Here is a 22,930-nt window from a genome sequence, read left to right as displayed (position 1 = left end):
AATTCAAAATAACACGGAGAACATGAGACTTACAGGCAGGGATCCTATTTCTCCAAATAAAAACATAATTTTTTAAAACTTCTGAATTTGAAACACTTTGAACATGACTTTGGTCAATTCCATGACAACACTAAACGGGATACAGTATACATTTGTTTGTATTGTATATCTAGATATGGGTGCATTGTCTTCTCTTTTCTGTTTTTCACCTACTCCTGTGTCACTGCTTTTTAAGGGGTGAGATCATAGTTTCAATAGGCTGCCCAGATTAAAATAAGGTAAATAATGGAAAATATGGATGATCGGTGGAGCATAGCCGGAAATTAAGCAATTAAGTATCAATTTAAAAATCTATCACTCAAGACACAAAGTAAAATTCACACAAACACACACAGCATCATGCAAAATACTAACTTCATTTGTTGTTTTAGCAATTTGACAGACAATTACAATGATGCACAGTGGATCGGAGACCTCCAAAGCATGACTGGCAAAAATCAGGGAGCGCCATCACAGATAGTAGCAGGCTACATTCTGATTTATGAAGAATGTCTAATGGTGGTGTAATTAGGATACTGAAAGGGAAATATATTTTATTGATGTCTATTAACTCAACAAAAATGAACACATTCTTTTCATCATAGCTTCGCCATCCTGTTTTGGACCACTCAGTCAACGATCAGTGAATGTATTTCCTGCCTCCACAAGAGAGTGCTGCTGTTGCATTTTAGAATTGAGCAAGCTTCTGTACCAAAAGGGTGGAAGAAAAAGCAACTTCACATCCTTATCATCATATCTTCAGAATGCTGTGATGGTTCAGTAACAGTGAGTGCAGATATACCTCATATTGTTTCAATTACTGACCATTGATGTGAGCCATGCTTCAGGGAAATGCTTAAAATACTTAGGTTTGATCTTGTGGGCTCTTGTGAAACAGAAAATGAATGGGTGATTTACAATAATGATGATAATCATGGTGACGTGATTTTTATTTATTTTTATAACCACAGGTTGTTTCACCACGTGAGACGACATCATGGCCTTGAAAGCAAACTTCAGTGGTGTTGATTAATTCTGCATGTGGATCATATTGGATGAGACATGTGTCAGTCTATTTATGTGCTGCTGTTGTCAATTTGAATCAATACTGGAAATCTACATGTGTACAGTATGTATGTGGAGTATTTGGACTCTTTGAAGTGCAGTGTGTGAAACGACGTAATTAAAGTCGGCGCTACAGCAAAGGTGGTAATTGGGATCATAAACACTCGCTGTTTCATTTAACCCCTCTAATCAGGAATTTAAGTTTATTCAGAGCAGTGATTCATCACAAATATAGCTGCCTCTGATGTTGTTCTTATGATGGTAGCAATAGAGAGGAGATTGTCTAGACTAGGAATACAGTTTTTAGGGACCAAGTACTTTGTATTGAATCATCTATGAACCGTTTCACAGCACCCTGCAAGTCTTCTCCGATGATTTGACAGAAGCAAACAAATGTGTGTTGATTCTAGGGCTTTTTCCACTGTTTTTTAGTTTAAACGTCAACAACGCGACATCTCGCCCGCCGAGCTGCGCAAAACTATGGGGACTGAAGATTGTTAAGAAACAGAAAACACAACATATAGGCCTAGATATCAATACGTAAGGCCTTGACTGTGTTGAAGAAGTACCGCGATGGTCTCTTTGTAAAAGGCCCAATTATAAACTGACACATGTGGCATGTATCATAGATGCATGTCTGATGGTTGTAACATATGTATGGGAATATTTATCCAGCTAATGAGCATTAAATCAAAATGTTAAGCAGCCAGTCATTAGAGCCCATCACAGCAGTGTATTATTGCCTGTGTCGTAACTTTGTTGTCGGCCTCTCGTGTCATCATTGCATCAAACCAAGGGAGTTTTCCAACTTGGGCAACTCCCCAGCGAGGTTAGTGATAGCTCGGATGATTACGAGAAAACAAGGATGGACTTACCGGTCCAAAAAGTGCAAAAATCCACCCTGGGTTCTTCTGTTGCCAAGGGTATGGGGCAGGATACCTTGATACAGAAATGTATATTAATAAAATTATTGTGTAATTGTTTTGAGTTGTTATGAAATGTTTAAAAATATTTAAAATACATTTCTTATCAATTGCATTCTAAAGATTATGTTTATAGTACTTTTCAATTCATACAAATTTGAAGTTGTTTCGCTGTCAGCTATTTTTTCACTGTTTTGTGTTTTAGGTTTTTGCCTTTCAGTAGTGTTAGAGGCATTTCCTGTATCAAAGTACATAGTATCAAAGTACACATTTTGGTAATATGCCTTATTCGCGATTACCGAATCCATATTCATATACGTATGGCATCATTGATGGGATATCTTGCAACTAACAGTTTCTCATTTAATTTCATTTCTTTCATTGTGATCATTCTTGTGTCTTGTTTATGCATCTAATGAAAACTATAGGGACTGTTTTTGTTTAATTTCTCAGTTCTCAACTTCTTTAGTCCCAACCTACCTATTTTTATTATTTGGCTTCACATTCCAAAACTCCCAGAACTAAAAACAACAATATTAAATTTTATCCCAAACAGTTCGGTGTGTGGTGTTGCTGTGATTACAGCGCTGTGAAAAGGATGTAAATCATTTTAATGTTCATCATATGTTCTTTATTGAACCATTAGCAATGTCTTTAATAAGTTACCCATTCCTTTTCCTTAAAAGTCAAAGGGTACAAAGCTTGACAGCAAAGATGAATTCCAAATAACGGGGTTGCCATTTTACGTAGGACAAGCTTATATCTTCTTGGAAATATATGCATTATTGAAGTATAATAATAATAAGAACACACAGCACGCATAATATTTACATTTTACCCATCACAGTTGCAGACACAGCAAACACACAGTGGAGTGGCACATACTCGGTCCCAGCTCCAGATTATTTGTTCTCTTTGTGCTTCAGAATCAGTGTCTTTCTCAAGGGCACCACAGCAGTGTGTCCGGTGGCTGTTGCTACAACGGGCTGCCATGTTCTTTATTATGTCCACATTCTTCTACTGGTTGGCGGCTTGAACCCGAGCTCTCACTGTGATATGCATCGATCTTAAGCTCTTGGCCAAGGCTGTCCGTTTAATGTTCTCTCCAAATTCTAACCACCATGAACATAACTACATATGATAACTTCCAAGTACATAGGAATTTTACTAGTATTTTGACAACATTTGAATGTTGGTTAAAATTTGGAGACTGCATTATCTTTAACTTTTGAGAACAAAGTCGTCCAAATGGAAAATTTAAAGACCGTACTGTTCACATAAATGTTATTTCGAACATTGTCATTAGAATTTAATGGACCCTCAACTGCAAATCTGAAAACTGGGTTCTTTGGAATGAATGAGAAAGAGGAAAATAACAATACAATTTGTTCATCAGGCTCCATACATAGTTCCTATGCTAAGATTTAAGATTGACATATTTGGTTTCCTGACTTTAAAAAGAAATCCCAGTTCAGTTTCTTCTGGATATGTCTCGATAAAGATATAAGGTTTAGATTTTCATCAGCGAGGAAAGAAAAACACACTTTGATTTGAACATCAATGCTGAGTTGTTTAGGTCAAGTGTGAAGTTGTAGATGTATGTTTTAAACATGCCACCATCAGCCCAGTCTACAGCAGATTGTCAGACGTCACAAAGCCTAAAATATTTAAGTGGCTAAACCCTGCATGTGCTTTCACTGCTTTGACAGTTGCTGACTGAAAGTGTTGGAGTAAATATTTAGCCTATACCCTGGCTGCTGAGATTAAGATCTGTTTAACATTCTTTTCTGACCCATTCAAAAGCAATTTCTCCCTTCAGTGATTCCAGTTCAACCCCACTTTAAAATCGTTTGACATAGCCATTTCCACAATACAGTAGAAGGAGCATTAATTTATTCGAATTCTTTGACGAAGAGGCCTGGAGGAAGCTCACCCTGTCAGTGTTCCCATTTGCCGTTCCGATTCCAAATGCAGTATAACATGTTTGACAAAGCGAACGAAGGGAATAACACCGGTTGTCAGGTAGAAAAGAGCCAGGCTAAAAGGCCAGAGCAATCAGGAACATTTGGTTGAGCGTTAGGCATGACTTCAATAAACTACCTCCAGTCCCACTTTTAAAAGCATTAGTCTTGGGTAAATTAAAAAGTAGAGTGCAATTAAAAGAAATCACTGTGTAAATGTTAGCATGTGGAAGTTGTTCTTTTTCCTTTCCCCCCTTTTTTCCCTCCTCCATGCCGAACAAAGAATGCCCCAGAGGCAGAGTGGCGCAGCTGCTGAATATTACGGCATCCATGTGTTTTAAATAAGACCCCATTATAATCCAAATCATAAAAAAGGCAGTGGCTTCCTTAAACGGATCCTTCAAAAACATTTAAATTCAACTTAACCAATATTGGACTAAAGCGTTTGTGATTCATGGTTAAATAATAATTTGGAAAACAAAATTAGAGACTAGAATCACAGCAAATTTATGTTTTTAAGCATTTGTTGTAAAACCGACTTAAATGCTTCAATTTCTCAGAACATATTTGTTGACTTTTGACGACATTGCAAAATTTGGGAAATACGCTGCTGCGTAAAATCACATGTGCTCCCAAAAGATATTGATTGATCATCTGCACGGTGCTTTACAGGAAGGCGAAGTACCCCGTCCAAGCAGCTTAACCTTGAAACAGTATTTGTTTTAGTCACATCATGATGATATGAGATTGAAGTGTCTGCCAATAATTCAGTGGCCTTGTAGATAAGATCTGGGCTCAATAAATGAGCATATTGGCTGGATGTGTTGTGAAGTATTTTCCCACAGTTCTTCTCTTCCAAATGTGGTTACCAGATTAACTCTGAACAGCTAGTCCCAAGGGAAGAAACATGACATTTAACATGGAATGATCTGTCATGCAACATTCAAACAAACATGAGGGAATAAACAGCTGATTTACAGCACTCGCAAACAACCTGTAGTTTTCAAAGAAGCTCTCAAGTGCACTTCAAGTTAAGTCATTTTCAAAGAAACCAGAAGACCAAATTGCAGATTCATTTTGTGGGACGTACTGATCCGCCGCAGTCTACACTCAACCCTTTAGTTAAAAGTCACTGAGGGTGTCGCCTCACACCAGGACAGATGAGTTTCCATGGGAGGAATGAGGATGTCTGGCCAAATCCACTTTTCCACCTTATTAAAATGGATATTTCCAAGTTGTCAGAGGGTGAAGTCTGGGTTTTGCAGACTCTCGCTGACAGTAGGCTTCCTTTCGCCACTGGTTCTGTATCTCCTGTGGCTCTCTCTCTTCCACTGTGCGGTATAGCGGGTTCCCTATTGGTCCCAAGCCAGCAGAGTTCTGGCAAAATGTACAGTTTTCGCTGAGCAGCAAACACTAATTTACTCTGACTCCACACTCTTTTGAGTCGGCAGGGCAATTCCATTTGACAAAATATATAATTTGTCCCCCCATCGTGTAAATGCTTGTTCATGGTAAAAGAACTGGGTGTAAAACTGCCTGGCGAGATCAACAGTGATCTTGTGTGCATCACTCTAACCACTAGTCTGGAATAAAGAGTTGGCATTGGGAATTTCAGTCTACCAAAGCGCAGCTTCAATTTAGTTTCCCGAAACATTTTGATTAAATAATATTACATTATTTCTGTGGTATGGGCACCACAGTTATGTACGTGTAACCAATATACACATAGACACTAATGGTTCTAGGTAACGCTAAGGAGCTAAATGAAGTAGTTAATTGATGATGATGATGATGATGATGGTGATTATTATTATGATACAAAATATAACACATATTTTTCATTAATTTAAGATAAAACCAATGTCATCCAGAAAGGACACAATACTTAGTATGCGAGGCAAAACAAGACAAATACCCTAAAATCAGACATAGAGTTTAGGCCTCAGACATATATGCAGCAAGGATGTGCAACATTGGAAATTTGTTCACAGCAGTTGCTGATGTGTTGGTCTTGGCTCACACAGTTAACTTTTTGCCAATGTACAAGGTTGCTCAGTCCATTCTGCCTCCAAGCTCGGCAAAGCACCAGGACACAGAAGCCAAGGTACAACTGAGACCCTCGAGCAGAGGAACAGCCAATGACCAAGAAACCTGCAAAGGTGCACCTACAAGGGCTCTAGGGGGTCACGCCTCAAGAACTGCCAGAAACCCCACACAATCAACATTGCATGCATTAAGACTGAGTCAGTAGATATGGTGGGCTCTCATAAAGGGGGGGGGGGGGGGGGGCAAACCAGATTATTGCATGGCAGAGTGTCCTGAACAAACACCAGTATATTACTGCATAAACAAGTGTTTGACAAGTGCCCGCCTAAACATCTGTGCATGCATTGGTGAGACAAACAAAGTCCTCGTGTGGCGATTCCGTCCCTTATTGTGGGGATTTTTATTGTTGAATTGCAATAAAAACACATACATATATTCCCTTCTTGGAATAATTTGAATAATACACCATAAAATCTTTAAAGAAATTGTCATTATAATGATTTTAAATGTATTAATTTTAATCAAAGTCATGGAGCAATGGCTGGAGTCCTAAATCAAAGGCCCAACCTATGTAGGAATTGATGTGCTAGTAAGTGCTCGTCCACCATACCACCCTTCTGGTAATGTATATATAATGATAAAACACAAAATGTTTTGACTACTGCACTCATGAGAGCTAGCCAGTCAAAAGGCAGTTAATGCTGGATCCACATTTGTGCCATAGGCAGCCGAGAAACCTGAAAAATCCCCTCTCTTGTTCCAATCACCGGTTGATGAGGGAGGCATGGTCAATTCCAGAAGTAGGTAAATTCTGTCAGACATGATGAAATAGTATCCTTGGTTGAAAACTATAAATACGCAGTTCTTGCTATTTTTGACAGGATTATCTCAACAGAGCCAAAGAAACTGAACACAATCGACAAACACCACATACTCTCTGGAAGACGATGAAGACCTTCAGTTTGTCTGTTGCAGTGATCATCATGCTTGCTTTCCATCTAATTCAGGAGGGTTGCACCTCCTCTACTGATAATGGGGTAACAATGTCATATACAGGCTAAACATTTATTTTTTTCATCTGACATTGTTTCATCCTGGAAATATAATTATTAGGATCCTGACCAGCATACAGTGGACGCAAGCGAAGGAACTGCTGCTGAGATACTGGCAGACCAATGGAAGGTATGGACTTTCAATTCATCAATACTTTTTTAATCAAAAAACAGTTCAAGATTTGTGTTGTTCAATAAGGTGTCAGACAGCAACAGGCAGAAACGGCACAGTGGACCTTGCCGCTTTTGCTGTAACTGCTGTCGTCGTATGAATTTCTGTGGACTCTGCTGCGAATGGAGATTCTAGGAATCATCTGCATTGTTACATCAATCAAAAACTACCTGCATTTGGTAGAGTTGTGCATGCAGATATGCTCAGTGATGTGACCCTTAGGTCAAGAAAAAAAACTTCAGAAATGTCTTTCCACAATAAAAGCCAATTTAAAACAGTTTAATGTGTTGTTTGAGTGGATACTTTAACGCCCTAATAACATGCATTCATTTCTTGAACATCTCGTAAGGAAAATCTCATAGATGTGGCTGGAAGAACAGACATCTGTCAGCTCAGTATGATTTTATAATGTTAATTGATTGGAACAAGATGTCCATTTCAACTGTATTCATAAATCACAACACCCATGACTACATACCAACTGCCGCACATGAATAAAAAATCTGACATATGAGAATGACAGTTGAAGCAAGAAATCAATAACAAAGACAGCAAATAAAAAAAGAAAACACTAAAACAATGCCATAAATACATGCCATGACCCATGCTGAGTCAAAAGCAAGAGAATAAATTATGTGCTGTTAGACGAGTTTTAAAAATGGACAGTCAAATATTTTGTGCTAGGTCATTCCGAAGACAGTCACCGGACACTTGATGCCTCCATTAGCACAGAGAAAAAAAAAATAAAATAAACTTAAGCTAGTTGAAGTGAGACCTATTTGGTTTACATAACCCTAATCCATCCCCTTTCACCCTCGAACCCAAGTGACCTCACATCCATCCATGGAGCAGGTGTTGCACCAGACGCTTATGAAGCAAGGAGTCTGGTCCCGATGATACGAGTTCTAAAAATTGGGTCACAGTGGTTGCTGATGTTTTGGCATCAGATCAGACAGTCAACGTTTCTGCCAATGCAGAAAGGAGCTCAGTCCATTCTGCTTCCAAACTAGGCAAAGCCCCAGGGCACAAAAGCCAAGGTGCTACTGAAACCCCAATACAGAGGAACTGCCAGAGACTATAAAAAAAACACCCCATCTGACACGGCCAAGCACTCAGGCACATGCTGAGTGCATAGGCTCCAGGAACTGCAATGCACATATAGACAAACAATTATTCACATCCTTGGACAACTGACATACCCAAACCCAATAGGTATTTTGGGTGAGGGGGGGGGGGGGATTAAGGCAGAAACGAGATTACCTGGACAAAATCTAACGAGTGTATTGCCAACATACAAATGCTAGACAGGAGACCTGGAGCCCAGAATCTAAGAGCCAACATAAGCGCTTTGAGGTTGATATCCTAAGCGCTGGTCCACCATGATGATGTTGAAGCGGAACAAATATACAGCACTTTTTGATCACATGACACTCATGGGACCTAGCCAATTGAGTAAGCAGTTAAAACTGGATTCACATTTGTGCAACACAACAACCTGAAAACTCCCCTCTCTTGTTCCAGTCACAAAGTCCACTCCACTGGTAAATATTACCAGCGATGATGAAAAAGTGACATTGGTAAGTATAAATAAAGCAGTCTTTGGTACTTTTGACAAGAGTAACTCTACAGACTGAAGAGACTGAACACAAACAACAAACTCCACATCTAAGGACAAAAATGAAAGCCTTCAGTGCGATCATCATGCTTGCTTTCCTTTTTACTCTGGCGGGTTGTACCTCCTCGAATAATAATGGGGTAAGAATATCAAATAAATACATTTCTTTTTTCTTCTTTCTTTGTTCTTCTTCTTTCTTTGTTAGAGGCAACTCTTTTTCCAAGTCATCCTTTCACATTGTAAATTCAAATCACATGATCCCAAACAACAGGAAGAAAGAGTTGAAGCAGCTGCCGAGATCCCCACGGACCAATTGAAGGTACTATGCAGTATTTTGAATCAGCATGCAGAATGTGTGATAAGTCAAAACAGGGCAAAAAAATGAAGCATTTTTATAGAATGATAGTGCAGGTTTATTATATATTAATGTTAAACACATAACATGACACACGGATCATGTCAACTGTTGGTGCGATATGGCAGAGTGAAGTTCATACCTTTTTATGGGGCAACAGAGGCCATTGAGATTTTGACTTTTATTCTTTATGCTCACTAACGGAACGCTGGGAAATGAAGTTTGACCAATGTGTGCCTTCAAAGACTAACCCTATTAAATATATTCACCCAATTCATCCATTATCTGTACTGCTTGTCCCCACAGGGGTTGTGTCTATCCTAGCCGTCATTGAGCAGTAGGTGGGGGACACCCTGAACTGGTTGTCATTATTATCTCATATTCTACACAACAGGTGGTATGCTTATGTCGTGCATAAAAGGGTTAAAAACGGTTTGTTCCAAACAGCAGTGAGGTGGAAATGCAAAGTCCATTGTGAAAACAGAGCGAGGCTGCCAAATGATTAGGAAACACTAAATATAAATGCCGATATTCGTCGCGCGCACTACACAGGAGCAACTCCAGAGAACTGAGCCAGTGAACATTTGAAACATTAAAATGTGCTGCTTACTTCACAATTACAAACGTGCAAGCACAAAAAATAATTCATCATTGCAGTTTGCCGTTTTGATGGTCATTTTTAACAAATCTGCATTTTACAAACGGGAAGAGGATGTGGTAAGAACGAGAGATGACTTTATCGAATAATTTGAGATGCAATTAGATGAATTACAGGTAGGTCAACAAACAGGTAAAAGATGAAATGAGTGATGTTGAACCACCAGGCTCATTTTAGTTGTTTTTGCACACAGCTGGATGCAGCTGCCAGACCTGTCCTCAACGTGGGAGATTGCCGCTGGTGCTGTGGCTGCTGTTCAAAAGAGCCTACATGGTGTGGTCTCTGCTGTCAATAGTGATTCCTGGAATCTTCTGTCAGCAACCTGTATATCACAAGTGTTCTTCATCAATCATTTTTCTCTACTGAAAAGGAGCCACTCAGATGATATCAGAGACAAACATCCATTTAAACTCACATTTGCGTTCTTTAATTTAGCTAAAATGCATGTTTTGGGGATATGGGATGAAGCCAAAATGCCAGGATAAAAGTCACTCAAACAGAGAGAAAACAAGGTAAATCTACAGAGCTGGAGTCATTTCAATGTGCATCCTTCTCTACACTGATCTTAAAATTTCTGAAATACATTGTCATACATCAAATCTGACTGACATTGTAGGTTTTTCAAATGATTAGCGCACAAAAGAAGCTTTCACTGTGCCCAGCTTGCTATAATAGCCTTGCTTTATGTCCTACTATCCAAAATAAAATATTCATTGGTCTAATTACAAATGGATGTCATTTTTGTAGTACGAGTGTTGCTGAAGTTCTTTGTGTTTGTCCATATTTCTCCCTAGTGTTGCACCTCATGTAAAATGGATGAGGGTCACAAACCTTAACACATGGCCACTATTTGTATCGAAAAACAATATCATACAGGGTTTGGAGGAGATAATCAAAACATGAGGCTACTGGCGGGCCTGGATGTTGTTTCTGAAAGGCCAAATTACTGGATAATCACGGGAAATATTTCATACGGTGGCTTTAGCAGCAATTAGCCTGTCATACATGTGGTCATTTGTTAAAAATAAAGTTGGTAGAGACCCAGAATGAGGTAGGAAAGAGAGGACAGACACATAAATTGAAGTGCAAACAAGGACAGATGGGATCAGTGACCAAGGCCGGGTAAGACTGGTTGATGGCAATGTGCTTACGCTTGACTTGTTTGGGGCGAGTATTGATAGAAATGAAACACACCATGGAAACGCAAGCCAAAATAAATATGGCAGGATAAGTCAGGACTTGAGACTTCATTCACATGATGCTTTGAAAAGTTCATGGCACTGCTATGTCCATATTTACAGAACATGTTAATTTGGGTCTAGCTTTACCTGAAAGTTTTGTACCTGTTCTGAAACTGTTAAATTGCACTTCTTCTGCTCTGGGAGGTGGCTATGCAGTTAACCTTTTTTTTTGTTTGTTTTTTGTTAACCCAGTTCTCACTGGGTTTTCTTCAGTATTGCATGGTAGGCTGTCGGTAGGTGTTAGTGTGACTGCTGGAATATTACCTTGTCTCTTCTTTCTTTCTTTCTTTCTTTCTTTCTTTCTTTCTTTCTTTCTTTCTTTCTTTCTTTCTTTCTTTCTTTCTTTCTTTCTTTCTTTCTTTCTTTCTTTCTCAGCCAGTCAGAGAAAATCAAATCATAAAAAAATCATTCCCATTCAATCTTTCTGCATCACAAACATGTGCCACACATGCGCAGGCTCACTCACACACACGCACACACACGCGCACACACACACCACACACACACACACACACGCGCGCGCACACACACACAGTTGTGTAACATTGGCTGCCAGAAGTGTTAAGATCCTTGAAGAAATAAAACTTAAACGTGCAAGACAAATTTGCTTGCTAGCGCTTCTACTTATCCAATAGAGCACTGTGACACATGACTTTTAACCACTACTATTCTTTTGTGCTACTTTCAGTATGACTGGATTGTTCGCAACAATTATAAAGACCACAAAGGTCAAATAAGTGGTCTGGTGTTAATTCGAAGCAGAATTGGTTCGGGAACATAGAAACACAGATGGACTGATGGAGTTAAGAATGGGGAAGCGTTATACAGAGAGGTCAACAAGTGACAAGCTGAACAATGGCAACACTGTGGTTGCTATTTAAGACTGTGTAATTGCAATTTAATTCACCCTCACAGTCACAAAAGTCCATGTATGCAAAAACACACACACACTTTTGTACAGTGTCCATACACACAGACTGCTAGAGTTGACCCTAACAGACTCGCTAATACTACACCCATGTTTCCTTGCGGGGGGCTGCGTAACGTGCCGGCAATGACTCGCGCCCAGACGGATGCCCGTTTTCCGCCCCCGTATGAACAGAATTTCTGCCAAACCACACAAGGTGATAGTAAATGTAGAGGGTTTTGTTCAGCTTCTTAACACACACACTCACATACATGCGCACACACATACACACACTGACTCATAACCACATGGGCGCACACAAAACAGAACGCAGCCAGGCAGCAATTAGAGGCCTGTTCATTGTTAACGCCAGTAAACTTGTTCCATAAATCGAGAATCTAGTGTTTCAAAAAAAGTACATTTTCATGATAATCATACAGCATTTTCCAGATAAATATTGCATTCACTTGGAAAAAAATCTTCTGTTTTTCTGAGTAATTTCTTGGTGGCCTTTTTTTTCTGTTTATTTGAATACTTTTTTTTGTAGTTAGGAATATTTTTTTTAAAGAAGGGTTTTTTGGTATATATTTTTTTCCGTATTTATTTTAATGACAGGGGGACAAAAATCTGAAAAACAGAATACAGATTATTCCATGGATATTAAAAAAAATAAAAATGCCCCCCCCCAAAATTAGGAACAACTGTTTAAAAAAAAAAAAAAACCTTTATCTATCAAACAATTAAGAACAAGTTCTTATTCACAACTGCAGCCTGATCCAAAGAACAGTGACTCTTTGAATCCAATGTACTTCTGACCTTAGGAATTGATTTAAGTTAGTGTTCCCTTTGACAACAGTTGTTTCAAACTCTTAACCGACAAATGAGTCATCATTCATGTACAGTTAATCATTCAAACAAGCACCAGGCAAAAGCTTAGTGTGAACCAGAGACTCCACCGCAGGTCACACTCAGCAGTAAAAGCTGTAAGCCATCCGCCTCCATGCACTCCTACGTAGAGACATAATCAATGCCACTAACATGAGGTCAAGACCTTCTCGACTGCTGAGTTGATTACACACACACACTTGTCCAACCCACATACTGACCAATAAAATCTGCTGTGTTGAGGATGATTACTTTGCTGTAAAACCAAAGATTCAATCTCAGCAATTTAGGAACAATCCCCTGGCTCCTAGCGCTAGTTATACCCACTTGAGGTATGGTTCTGCAGATACATCTTGTTTTGTATTCTTGAATGTATGAATGGATATTTCCTTTTCAGACCCTCCAAGTGAATGAAAATGTTTCTGATTCATTGATCTGCATAATGTGACTTCGAATGAATGTTGGGTGGCAAAATATTCCAGAACAATGAGACCCCCGTTTTACCCCCTGCTGTACTCGTACCCACTAAAACCTGCTTACCCACAATGCAACACTTGGCTCGAGTAAACAACCCCCCGAGAACCTGTGTGCAATGCCCACTCCAAGAAGCCACAAGTGTGAGCCCTGGTGCAAATACATCCTTTCCTGGCCCTTAGTGAGCATATTATATCCTCTTCAACTGGTCTTAATATACTTTAATAAGACCTGTTTTCGATTATTTCTCCCTGGAAACCGGTAGTAACACGGCTACTCGGCACATATAAAATTGAATGAAAGGAGTGGGATTGCCAAAGAGTCAAGAGGGGGAAAAAGAAAACTTGTGGATTTGTCCACACCAGCTGGATTTGGAGACCAATATAATACTTGTGCCCATGGCTCTGAAAGTACCACTATGAGGAAATATATGCCCAGCCCATAATGTTTTTAAGGTGTGCATGATTCAGCTCAGGTCATAAAATACCTACATGTCACATCCTGTGTGGAAGGACATCGAGGCTCAATTTAGCTCATTGGAACAACGACAATGGTTAAAGTGTTGTATTTGGAACCCACATTTGAGAGCAACAAGGGCCAAGAACTTATTGTACCCATGGGGGAAAAAATATACCAGTTTGGTGAGAAAAGCCTGCACTTAAATTGATGGTTGTAAAAATCCATGTCCCCGATGCACCTGTTGTTACCAAGCTGAGCTGCAGGTACACTTCCACACGCATTAAAATGAATTATACACACCCCACTCAAATTAATGGAACAGTGTGAGGCCAGTTCCCTAATGTTTGCTGTAGACTGAAAAGGTTTCTGTTTGGCATTGAGCAATGAAAACGTGACACGATTTCATCATACGTCGTATTTAGGCTATATGGGGATATGATACACAATTTAGAAGACAGGATATTTTGAGTTTGTAATGATACTCTATATTTTCAGCTGAGTCAAAGTTGTACAAGATAAAGATATTGAAAACAGTCCCAAATTATGGGAACAAACAGGTCTTTAAACATTTGAGTATCCTGCAGTTGGCGCATGTAACATTGATAGTCAATATGCTAACGCTGCAGCTGTGCTTACCTTTTGGGTTTGACATGATAGTGCTTCCATGAACTACAAAAATCAGGCAATCTGGCTGCCTTGTCCAAAGCGGAGAAACTTACTTGTCATGTAAATTGTATTTAACACAATTTGGAGAAATTTACAATTGGTCATTTATTGGAATATTTTGAGAACTAAGACAATTGAATTTTCAATTTGTCCTTTGTAAAAAATGCTAAAGTGAATAAATCTTAAAACTAGATTGTGAATCCTTTGATTATAAAAACTGCAGAGGCCTATGGCCAATTGACATGACCAAACATCTACACGCTTCTTATGTGACACTTTTTCCATGCTTACTATACAGCAAACCTCTTTCACTTTATTTCATAGGGTCACTCTCTTCAATCTATTCCTATGTAACTTGTCTTAATACATTTACTCAGATAGAAAACAGGTGGCTTTAAACAAAATATTCTGAGTTGTGTGTCAGATCCCAATGTATCAGTCAAACCTGAAACAGAATCCTGGTTTTGCATCTCATCTTTATCTTTTGATGTCAACTCCAGTTTTAAATCTACATTAAAAAGAAAAGAAGTTTAGCTCACCCTTCAGATACTTTGGAGTGGGGTGCAGCCATGTGCCGTGCCACCTGCCACCAAGCCGGTAACTTTCCGGCACAGTCTACCTGTCGCAGCCACGCCCACTCATCGACTCAATCACCTGCACCAGCCTCTGCTTAGTCCCAGTCCCTATTTCAACCCCACACACCCACCCATCATTGTCAGTACGCTACCCCGACCAACTGATCGTCGCCAACCATGATCGTATGCCGCCAGCCCCGACCTATCACGTGACCACGTCTTCACTTTGCCTCTTGAACCACGTCGTGCCTGATCTCCTCTTCCCATTTCCCCCAAGAGATCAAATAAAACAGTGTGACGTACCTGGTCATCTTGTCTGCTTTGTGTGACAGGTGTAAGTTAGGTCAAATTTTATACTGATTCCCCCCCAAAATATACAATTGGAAAAGATTAATATAATGCTGCCCATTATACTATACATAAGATAGACATGAGACATTCAGAAAACAGAATAACATTTTTTTTAGTAGAGAATGCTGTATTTTCACCCCAGCACTATAATCGTTTTGCAATTTCTTTCCTCATCATTTTCAGTTTGTAAAAAAGAAATGTCTACGGCAAAATAAAAATGGTCACAGACGATTTACTTTTATTGAAAAACATTTACTTTGGAAGTTAGCAGCCAACACCAAATTAGGTCATTCAGAATAGACTTATATGACACTTTGGAAATGGGTGATTAAAAAAAAACATTGAATGATGGGCAACATGTGGTAATCGTATTCATTAGTATTAGGATTTTTTATTCCGACATACGTTTTGGCCGAACCCCATGGTTGACCAATGTATTTCCAGATTTCCTTCAACTCAAAGGCCAGGAGGTGATTCATTATAACAGCAAATTATAAAAACATGTAACATCCAGTGCAAATTGTGTTGCCATTGGAACAAATGTGTCACTAGGGCCCCAACTTCAAGTTTAAGGTAGGATATACACAGCATGGTGAAGTAGAGTGCAAGTTGTCCATGACCTTTTTCCTTCACTGTCTTCCATTGCTTGCTGTAGAAGCGTGCAAATGCCACTAGTAACTTGTTGTAAAGACAAGATTGTTATCACTGCAGATTCCGCTGGGTTATTTCCTGCTGGTGGTTGCACTTGTTGGGCCTTTGAACCAGCTTTTAATAAAAGGACTCAACACGACTAATGAAAACTCTCCTAGTCATATTAAAAGGGTCCTTCAATCTCAGCCAACTAACCACATTTAACGCAAATTCTGTAACATAAACACACATACACGCACGCGCACACACACAGAGTTCACAGATGTGGTTTGCAAAGAGAGGACTATTCCCTCTGATGTGTGGATGATTGGTAACCCGTTAATCAAGTGTCCCAATTCCAATGCATGCACACAGCTATGTCAAAGTGCAAGAGTCCCAATAAAGTAATTTTTTTTATACAGGATACATTTGTGAATTGCTTATTTATAGCCCATTTAATTGTACTTTTTACTGTAAACTATATAATGTGCGCTTTAGTGGTGTTCTTTTGTTTATCACATCTACTTCAGAGCAAATCTTGTTCATAAACATTTAAGGTTTACCCACTTTAGAGGAGTGATAGTGTGGCCCAGGAGATGACATCTGGGAATCGCTCTTATTAACCTCTAAGAGGCAGCAGATGTCTTTAAATCTTACTGATCTTTTTCAGCAATATTTGTTGTTTGCTAGTGGGTTGCTGTTCTTGAAAGAAAAACAAAATCAAATAATTATGTCGTGTAATATTGAGGCTCAGGGTAGCACAGTGGTGAGCACATTTGCATTTTGCTGAGGTTCGAGATTCAAATCTTGGCTGTGGCTTTCCTGTGCGCTCTTTGCATGTTCTCCTCATGCATGTGGGTGTTGTATCCAGGTAGTCTTGTTTACTCCCATATTCTCAAAATATGTATTTTGGGTTCATTTAAGACTCTGAATTCTCCCTATGTATGTGGATGTGCATTTTGTTGCACATTGTTTGTCTATGTGGCCTGCAATTGACAGACGTACGTGTAATTCGCTTCTTGGCCACTCATGTGGGATACGCACCATTTTGGGCCTTGGCAGAGAGCTCATTGAAATTTCCCACAAGCAACAATTCCTTGTCTAGGCCTAGCAATTCTTTGTAACCTTACATGCAAACAAAATATAGAGAAATTGTCCGTTTATACCTTTTCTAACCATAGACAGTATTTTTTTTTATATGTCGGGGTTTGAGAAGCACAGGTTATGCCACAAAAAATACATACCTCGAAAAGCACAAATGGACCCTTTAGTACCTTTGCACTTTCAAATCAAAACAAACCAACCAAACAAAAACAACCAAACAAACAAAAATGCCAAATGGATGGAGTTTCTTCTAAATCTGGTCATTTATATCACAAGGCACAACTATAGTATATGCTGCTAAGTCATAAATCTTTATGAAAATGTATTGTCACCGCAATAGTCCTTCAAAGTACTGATAGTAAAAAAGTGCAATTATACAGTTAGAGCCATAAAATGTGATTAAAGGGGAGACACGAATATGTAATTTTCCATTTGGGAATTACACTATTATTATTTCTTGCAGAGTACCTCTATTTTCAAATACTGCCGTTATTTTGGACAATTGACATAATTTCAAAAATAACCAAAGTTCTTGGACACCACTCGTATGAATTTTCTTCCCAGTAGACACATTTGGCAGGCCTTCACTCCAGACACTTTCATTCGGGTCTTGTTTGTGGGTCTCGCTGCCTTCAATTGTGTCTTCAGAATGTGAAATGCATGCTTTATTGGATTAAGCTCAGACCACTGATTTGGCAATTGAAGAGTAATATTTCCTAGTCCAAATTATTTGCCTTAAGAAAAGTCTTGTTACTTCCAGACTATACTTGGGGTCCTTAACCAGCTGCACTGAACAGTATGGCCCTTGAAATGTATCAGGATTGTACTTTGTTGTAAAGCTTCTGTCATAAATTCATAAAGGTGTTTCTTGGTTCAAGCTAAATTCTGACAATGATGCACTTACCGTCTCCAGAGTATGTTTGGGAATTACTTTATAATAAAGTTACATGACTGAGACCAATTGTCTATGTCAATTTTTTTGGCTTTGTGTTGCGCTGGTGTTGGGCAATATGACATGATGAATTCAACAAATGTTTTGAAATCATTTGCGAGTGAAAAAGAAGAGTGTAGCTCCTTATATTCGCACTACAGACAATACCAACAATGTTCATACAGTCACGGGAAATGTTTAATAAAACACAATGTACACATATGCAGTCCTATGACCATCCATTTGCTGGCATCTGATTATTAAACTCAGAATATATCAAAGCAGAGTTTCATATGTCAATTTTGCTTCCTCTTTGAAACTGTGAAATCAGTAGATGTATTTAAATGGATGGAGTACAACACTAAGCATGACTTTACAAATTCTTGCAGAGATGCACATGTCAAACTCAAAGAATATTAAAGCATATAAGAGTAACAGCATGAGGCAAAAAGAAATTGTCATTGAACAAAAAAAGTACAAAATAGAATCAATAAATAAATCAAATATATACCATATAAATGAAATAGCTATGTGATGTCTATGTTATTGTTTTTAATAATTGTAATCAGCATCTTGGTATTACAGCCTTTTATCTCTACAACATTTAGAATGGTGAACAAGTCAATACTGAAAATACAGCAATAAGCTTTCATAATTAGATAAACTAATTACATGTGTCTCTCGCCATGCTTGTCAAACAACTAAAGTTCTTAGCTTTTTTTTGTTCCTTTCTTAATGCACACTATACAGTTAGAGCATACAGCGGACTGAACGTAAACAGTTTGTGCTGAGAATAAAATACTTTGCAACTATGCATGGTAACTTCTTTAATATTACTCTCAAAAATGTACAGAACATAAAGTCCACACATGGAAACAGTCCATATCCATTCAGACACAAGGGTAGCTTTGACATAAATATAGAAACACACACAAAAAAACAAAACAGTCTCTTTCAGCTCAAGGTGCCATCTTCTTGTTCATCAGCCTCACTTACCTCGGCCTAGTCTTCTCCTACCTCTTATACCTCCTCCAGCTTTCCCCCTATTTCTTAGTTTCCTGTCCTCTGTCAGGGCTAATTAATGAATCTCCTGACCTACACCTCCCTGAACAGTGCAGCTTGCCTACTCTCTCACTACCTTTCTCTTACGCCTCCCTCTGTTTGGCTTGCCCGCCTTTCCAGTCTCAGGTCGCCCCCTCCATCTTCAATCACCCTAGACAGTTAATGACATTGTTATTGAGAGGAAATGAGTTCACTAATGTCAGCTGTAAAGGTCCACAAGGCAAGGCATGGGGTGGGGCTGAACAGTGTAGCCAAGGGGTAGTAGCTAGAGGCAGGTGCGTGAACTATGTGTTGCTGCTGAAAACAAAATCACAGACACACATTTTGCAGTGACGGATTTACTTATCATTGTAATGTTCTAGGAGGTAAGTGGGGGTGGGCGGGATGGTTATTGGAGGTCTTGAGAGACAGGCGAGGTTGACGATGTTTCGTGATATTTGTCAGTCAGAGCATGGTTGCAGCTAGCAGCTTTGCGTAGTTTCTTTGTTCAACGGTGGGTCCATCTTTTCAGTCCTCACTGGCTGGAGCGTGCAGAGGCCAAGTGGTCGCTGTGCTGGTTCTGGGCCCAAAATCGCAGCCTCTGCTTGCCTTTCTTCTTTGATTCTTTGGATCGATGCTTCCCCGAGCCTCCTGTGGAAAAACAAAAAGGACAGTGTTATCCCATTAGGTTTGTCTTGTTTAAAATTACTATACATTGTTCAATGTGAACGTTGCAGTTGCGCCCCCATGTGTTTTTTTTTCTGGATATAATCACTTTTTTAGTTCAAGCAATTAGCTGCTAAGTCTTGTTGTTTGTTTTTCAACTTGGCATTAAAGATAAACTTCAGACAGCATTTTCTCCTGACTGACACTTGTGTTACTTGTGCTTATCAAGCAAGCAGTACATCGAGCAGGATAAGCCAATTTGTGGCCCTGACTTTGCCCAATTTTCTGCCAAGAATCACAGCGGCTGCCCTTTCCAAGTATTTCCAAAGACTCTTTTTTCAGGTTCTCTCCTGACATGATCCCAAATACACATGAAACGTTGACCGAGTCAGTCTTATATATGTTGTAAGTTCCAATACTCGGGTCTGAACATGAGGTTTGAACTACACGTTCACCCCAACACTTTCTGGTGCCAATGGAACAGAGATGGAGAAAAGTACAGAAACTTATGAAACTCAACTCTTCCCAACTTTGTCGCTCAACGCCGAGGTTAATCCATCCCAGGTTTCCCCGTTGGGACAAGACATGCTGGAAACTGACATGCTGCTCTCATAGAAGCATGTGTGGTGAAGGTTTTGTACCCTCAACTCTCTGTGACAGGGAAAACGCTGGCTACTAAACCACAAGGCAAGAGATCTGGCTGCCAAGGCCACAAATAAGATAACGAGGTGTGTGTGTGAGTGTGAGTGTGAGTGTGAGTGTGAGTGAGAGAGTGAGAGAGAGAGCGAGAAAGAGACAGACAGACAGACAGACAGACAGACAGACAGACAGAGTGCGTGTGAGGGAATTTAAGTTAAACTAAAATCTAAAGGGGGGACTTGGACAATGAGAATGAGGGTCCTGATGTCAAAAACATTAAGTACACCCCATGGTTCAAGTGGGAGTCAGGTAGGTTATGGGAGGGAATGCTTGAGAAAAATAAATGTTTTTGGAAACATTTTAGTTGCTTCTGGCTCTCATTATTGCACTTGTTCAACTCTTTCTCACAAAAAAATAGGTAACTCTGTGTAAAATGGCATTATCTCTAATTGCCTTCTCATATGGGCTTACACTTGGCCTTTAAAGCACCCCAAGAAACACACCCTGTGCCCATTCCTGGAGTAAAATTTGCACTTGTTTAAGCTGACACGCATGAGAAGGCGAGATATTGCTCTGCTAATAGGCTCTCTCGATGAATAATACAGATGCATGCAAACATCAAACCATCTCAGAGCTATTTCCTGCAATTAATCTCAATTGCTTATTTTGAGCCACATTGCCAATTTAAGTCATGGCCATAAAGCTTCTCACACACAGCTTACTGTGAGAACAAGGTTCACATCACTTCCATCGAAACTGTATGTCCTGACATGGAAGAATGTGAACGGAAAACTTTGTCCACTCGCTTAACAGATGCCACTTTAGATTTTTTTAGCACGGCTTCTAGCACGAGAATGTTTGTTAAAGCAAACCTAGACCTGAAGGACATTTGGCTTATGGCAGCGTTTTTCCTAGCCCTTTAAAAAGGCAATTTTCATTCAAAACAGTGTTGCTAGGTGCCTGATAAACAACACTTTCAGAGAATCAACTCAACCTAAATTATATTTGACAGCTATAAAGAAACTGGTGCACCATTAAACTCCCGTAACACGGAAAGCTGAATTCCTTGGACACAAGGTTACATTTAAGCATTTACAGCAACTGTTTGAAATGTAAATAAAGATGAAAGCTGAAAAATAGTTCTCGTGTTTGACTATGGGAACTTCTACAATGAAGTGTCACGTCAATGTACTTGTGTTTAATATCCGCATCAAATTTCTACCTTCCAGAGGTGTCATTCATACAAAAATTGAGAAATGACACAATTTCCCAGCTTTTAAACCTTTTTTTTCTCAATGTTTTTGCATCTGTAGTTTGCAACTCTCTTTTTTTGTATTTGTCGTACAATTTTAGTGTCTTAGGCAGTAAAGTAAAACCTTCACAGGGAACATTGTGATAAGAAGTCATGGGAGCAATTACAGACCAAATGCACTCGATGAACTTATCTAGGATGTTTTCCAGTCATCAAGTTTAACCTTGCCGCCATTTGTAGTAGATTGTGTATCGTGCTATATTTCTTGGCCCCGACCCTACCATCATTGTCATTTCAGGCTGCATGTGAGAGTCAAACTTCTCAGTGTTGGCAGCTAGAGGGCAACCAATCTCCACATATACCTCTTCCTCCAGATTCTACTACAAGCTGAGAATCCATCATATGTCTCAGAGAAGCTCATTTAGTTTTTCCTCAAGTCACCACCATGTATCCTGTACACTTTGATCATCTTGTCCTCATTTTTAAGGAATTACTTAAGCTGATTACCAATGGTTACAGGAGAGGCTGTTTTGTTTACCTGGAAACAAATGATTAACTTACCATTATTTTCAAAACTTTGAACATATTCATAAATCTCACAAAATGTAAAAATGATATTATCTTGGGAGGCACAGAAAGTTGAAAAGCATTTTCCGTCTTCATTTTTACAATGTCAGTGGAACATATAGGATTGAATTAAAGGAGAATGGTTTTTATCAGAAAACAATGATCCCTCACATGCTATTTATTTCCGTTCTGCCTGCATTTACACACCACAGCAGGAGCATAACTCACCAATGTTTAGTTTTCCTTTACAGATACAATCTTTTTCTGCCAGTTTGACATTTGTATTCGAGATGGAAATGAATCTAAATCAAACAAATAAACAAAAAAAAAATCTCAAATGCAAATCAAAATGTTTTGTATTCAAAATCAGAAGCAGAGCTTGTGGTTAGACGATTGTTTATTGCTGTCAGAAACGACCTTTCGTGGAATTATTTTATGTTCATGTGCTTGTGTCTGTATGCGTTTGAAACAAACACATGCCTGCAATTCCTTGTATCCCACTGAGTGTAAGCTCCTGTGTCATCTACATGAACTTGAGAAATACTTTGGCAAAATGTTCTGCTTTTCCTGCCCCTTATGAGGCTCTAGGCAATAATCAAGAAATGCCGGGGGGAAAAAAGTTACCAACTATTAGACACATCATACTATTGGTTATA

The 22,930-nt window shown here is 39.2% G+C and overlaps 3 protein-coding genes and 1 long non-coding RNA gene across 4 annotated transcripts in view; 2 read left to right on the top strand and 2 right to left on the bottom strand.

The window, feature by feature from the left end:
* LOC147052300 (plectin-like) overlaps positions 1-15,185 on the bottom strand; it is a 92,268-nt gene extending 77,083 nt beyond the window's left edge. The window contains exon 1 of the mRNA XM_085918875.1: positions 15,058-15,185. The gene's annotated coding sequence lies outside the window, so the exon portion shown is untranslated. The remainder of the gene's footprint in view (positions 1-15,057) is intronic.
* Positions 6,735-7,526, top strand: LOC147052302 (hepcidin-like). Its single transcript, XM_085919074.1, has 4 exons — positions 6,735-6,838; positions 6,916-7,071; positions 7,148-7,216; positions 7,286-7,526. Exons 2-4 carry the CDS (start codon positions 6,982-6,984, stop codon positions 7,391-7,393), a joined length of 267 nt encoding a protein of 88 aa, XP_085775200.1. The 5' UTR covers positions 6,735-6,838; positions 6,916-6,981; the 3' UTR covers positions 7,394-7,526.
* On the top strand, positions 8,813-10,227 carry LOC147052301 (uncharacterized). Its single transcript, XR_015066966.1, has 3 exons — positions 8,813-9,013; positions 9,145-9,192; positions 10,080-10,227. It is a non-coding gene; the product is annotated as an uncharacterized LOC147052301 (long non-coding RNA).
* Positions 15,186-18,289: 3,104 nt separating the features above from the next.
* rspo2 (R-spondin 2) overlaps positions 18,290-22,930 on the bottom strand; it is a 28,134-nt gene continuing 23,493 nt past the window's right edge. The window contains exon 5 of the mRNA XM_085919372.1: positions 18,290-19,801. Coding sequence (XP_085775498.1) covers positions 19,686-19,801 — 116 coding nt within the window. The 3' untranslated portion in view covers positions 18,290-19,685. The remainder of the gene's footprint in view (positions 19,802-22,930) is intronic.

The sequence above is a fragment of the Syngnathus leptorhynchus genome, chromosome 8 (assembly GCF_054491065.1).
Source record: "Syngnathus leptorhynchus isolate UIUO chromosome 8, UIUO_Slep, whole genome shotgun sequence".
In the NCBI taxonomy this organism is placed as follows: Eukaryota; Metazoa; Chordata; class Actinopteri; order Syngnathiformes; family Syngnathidae; genus Syngnathus; species Syngnathus leptorhynchus.
This window is presented reverse-complemented; position numbering and strand designations above follow the sequence as displayed.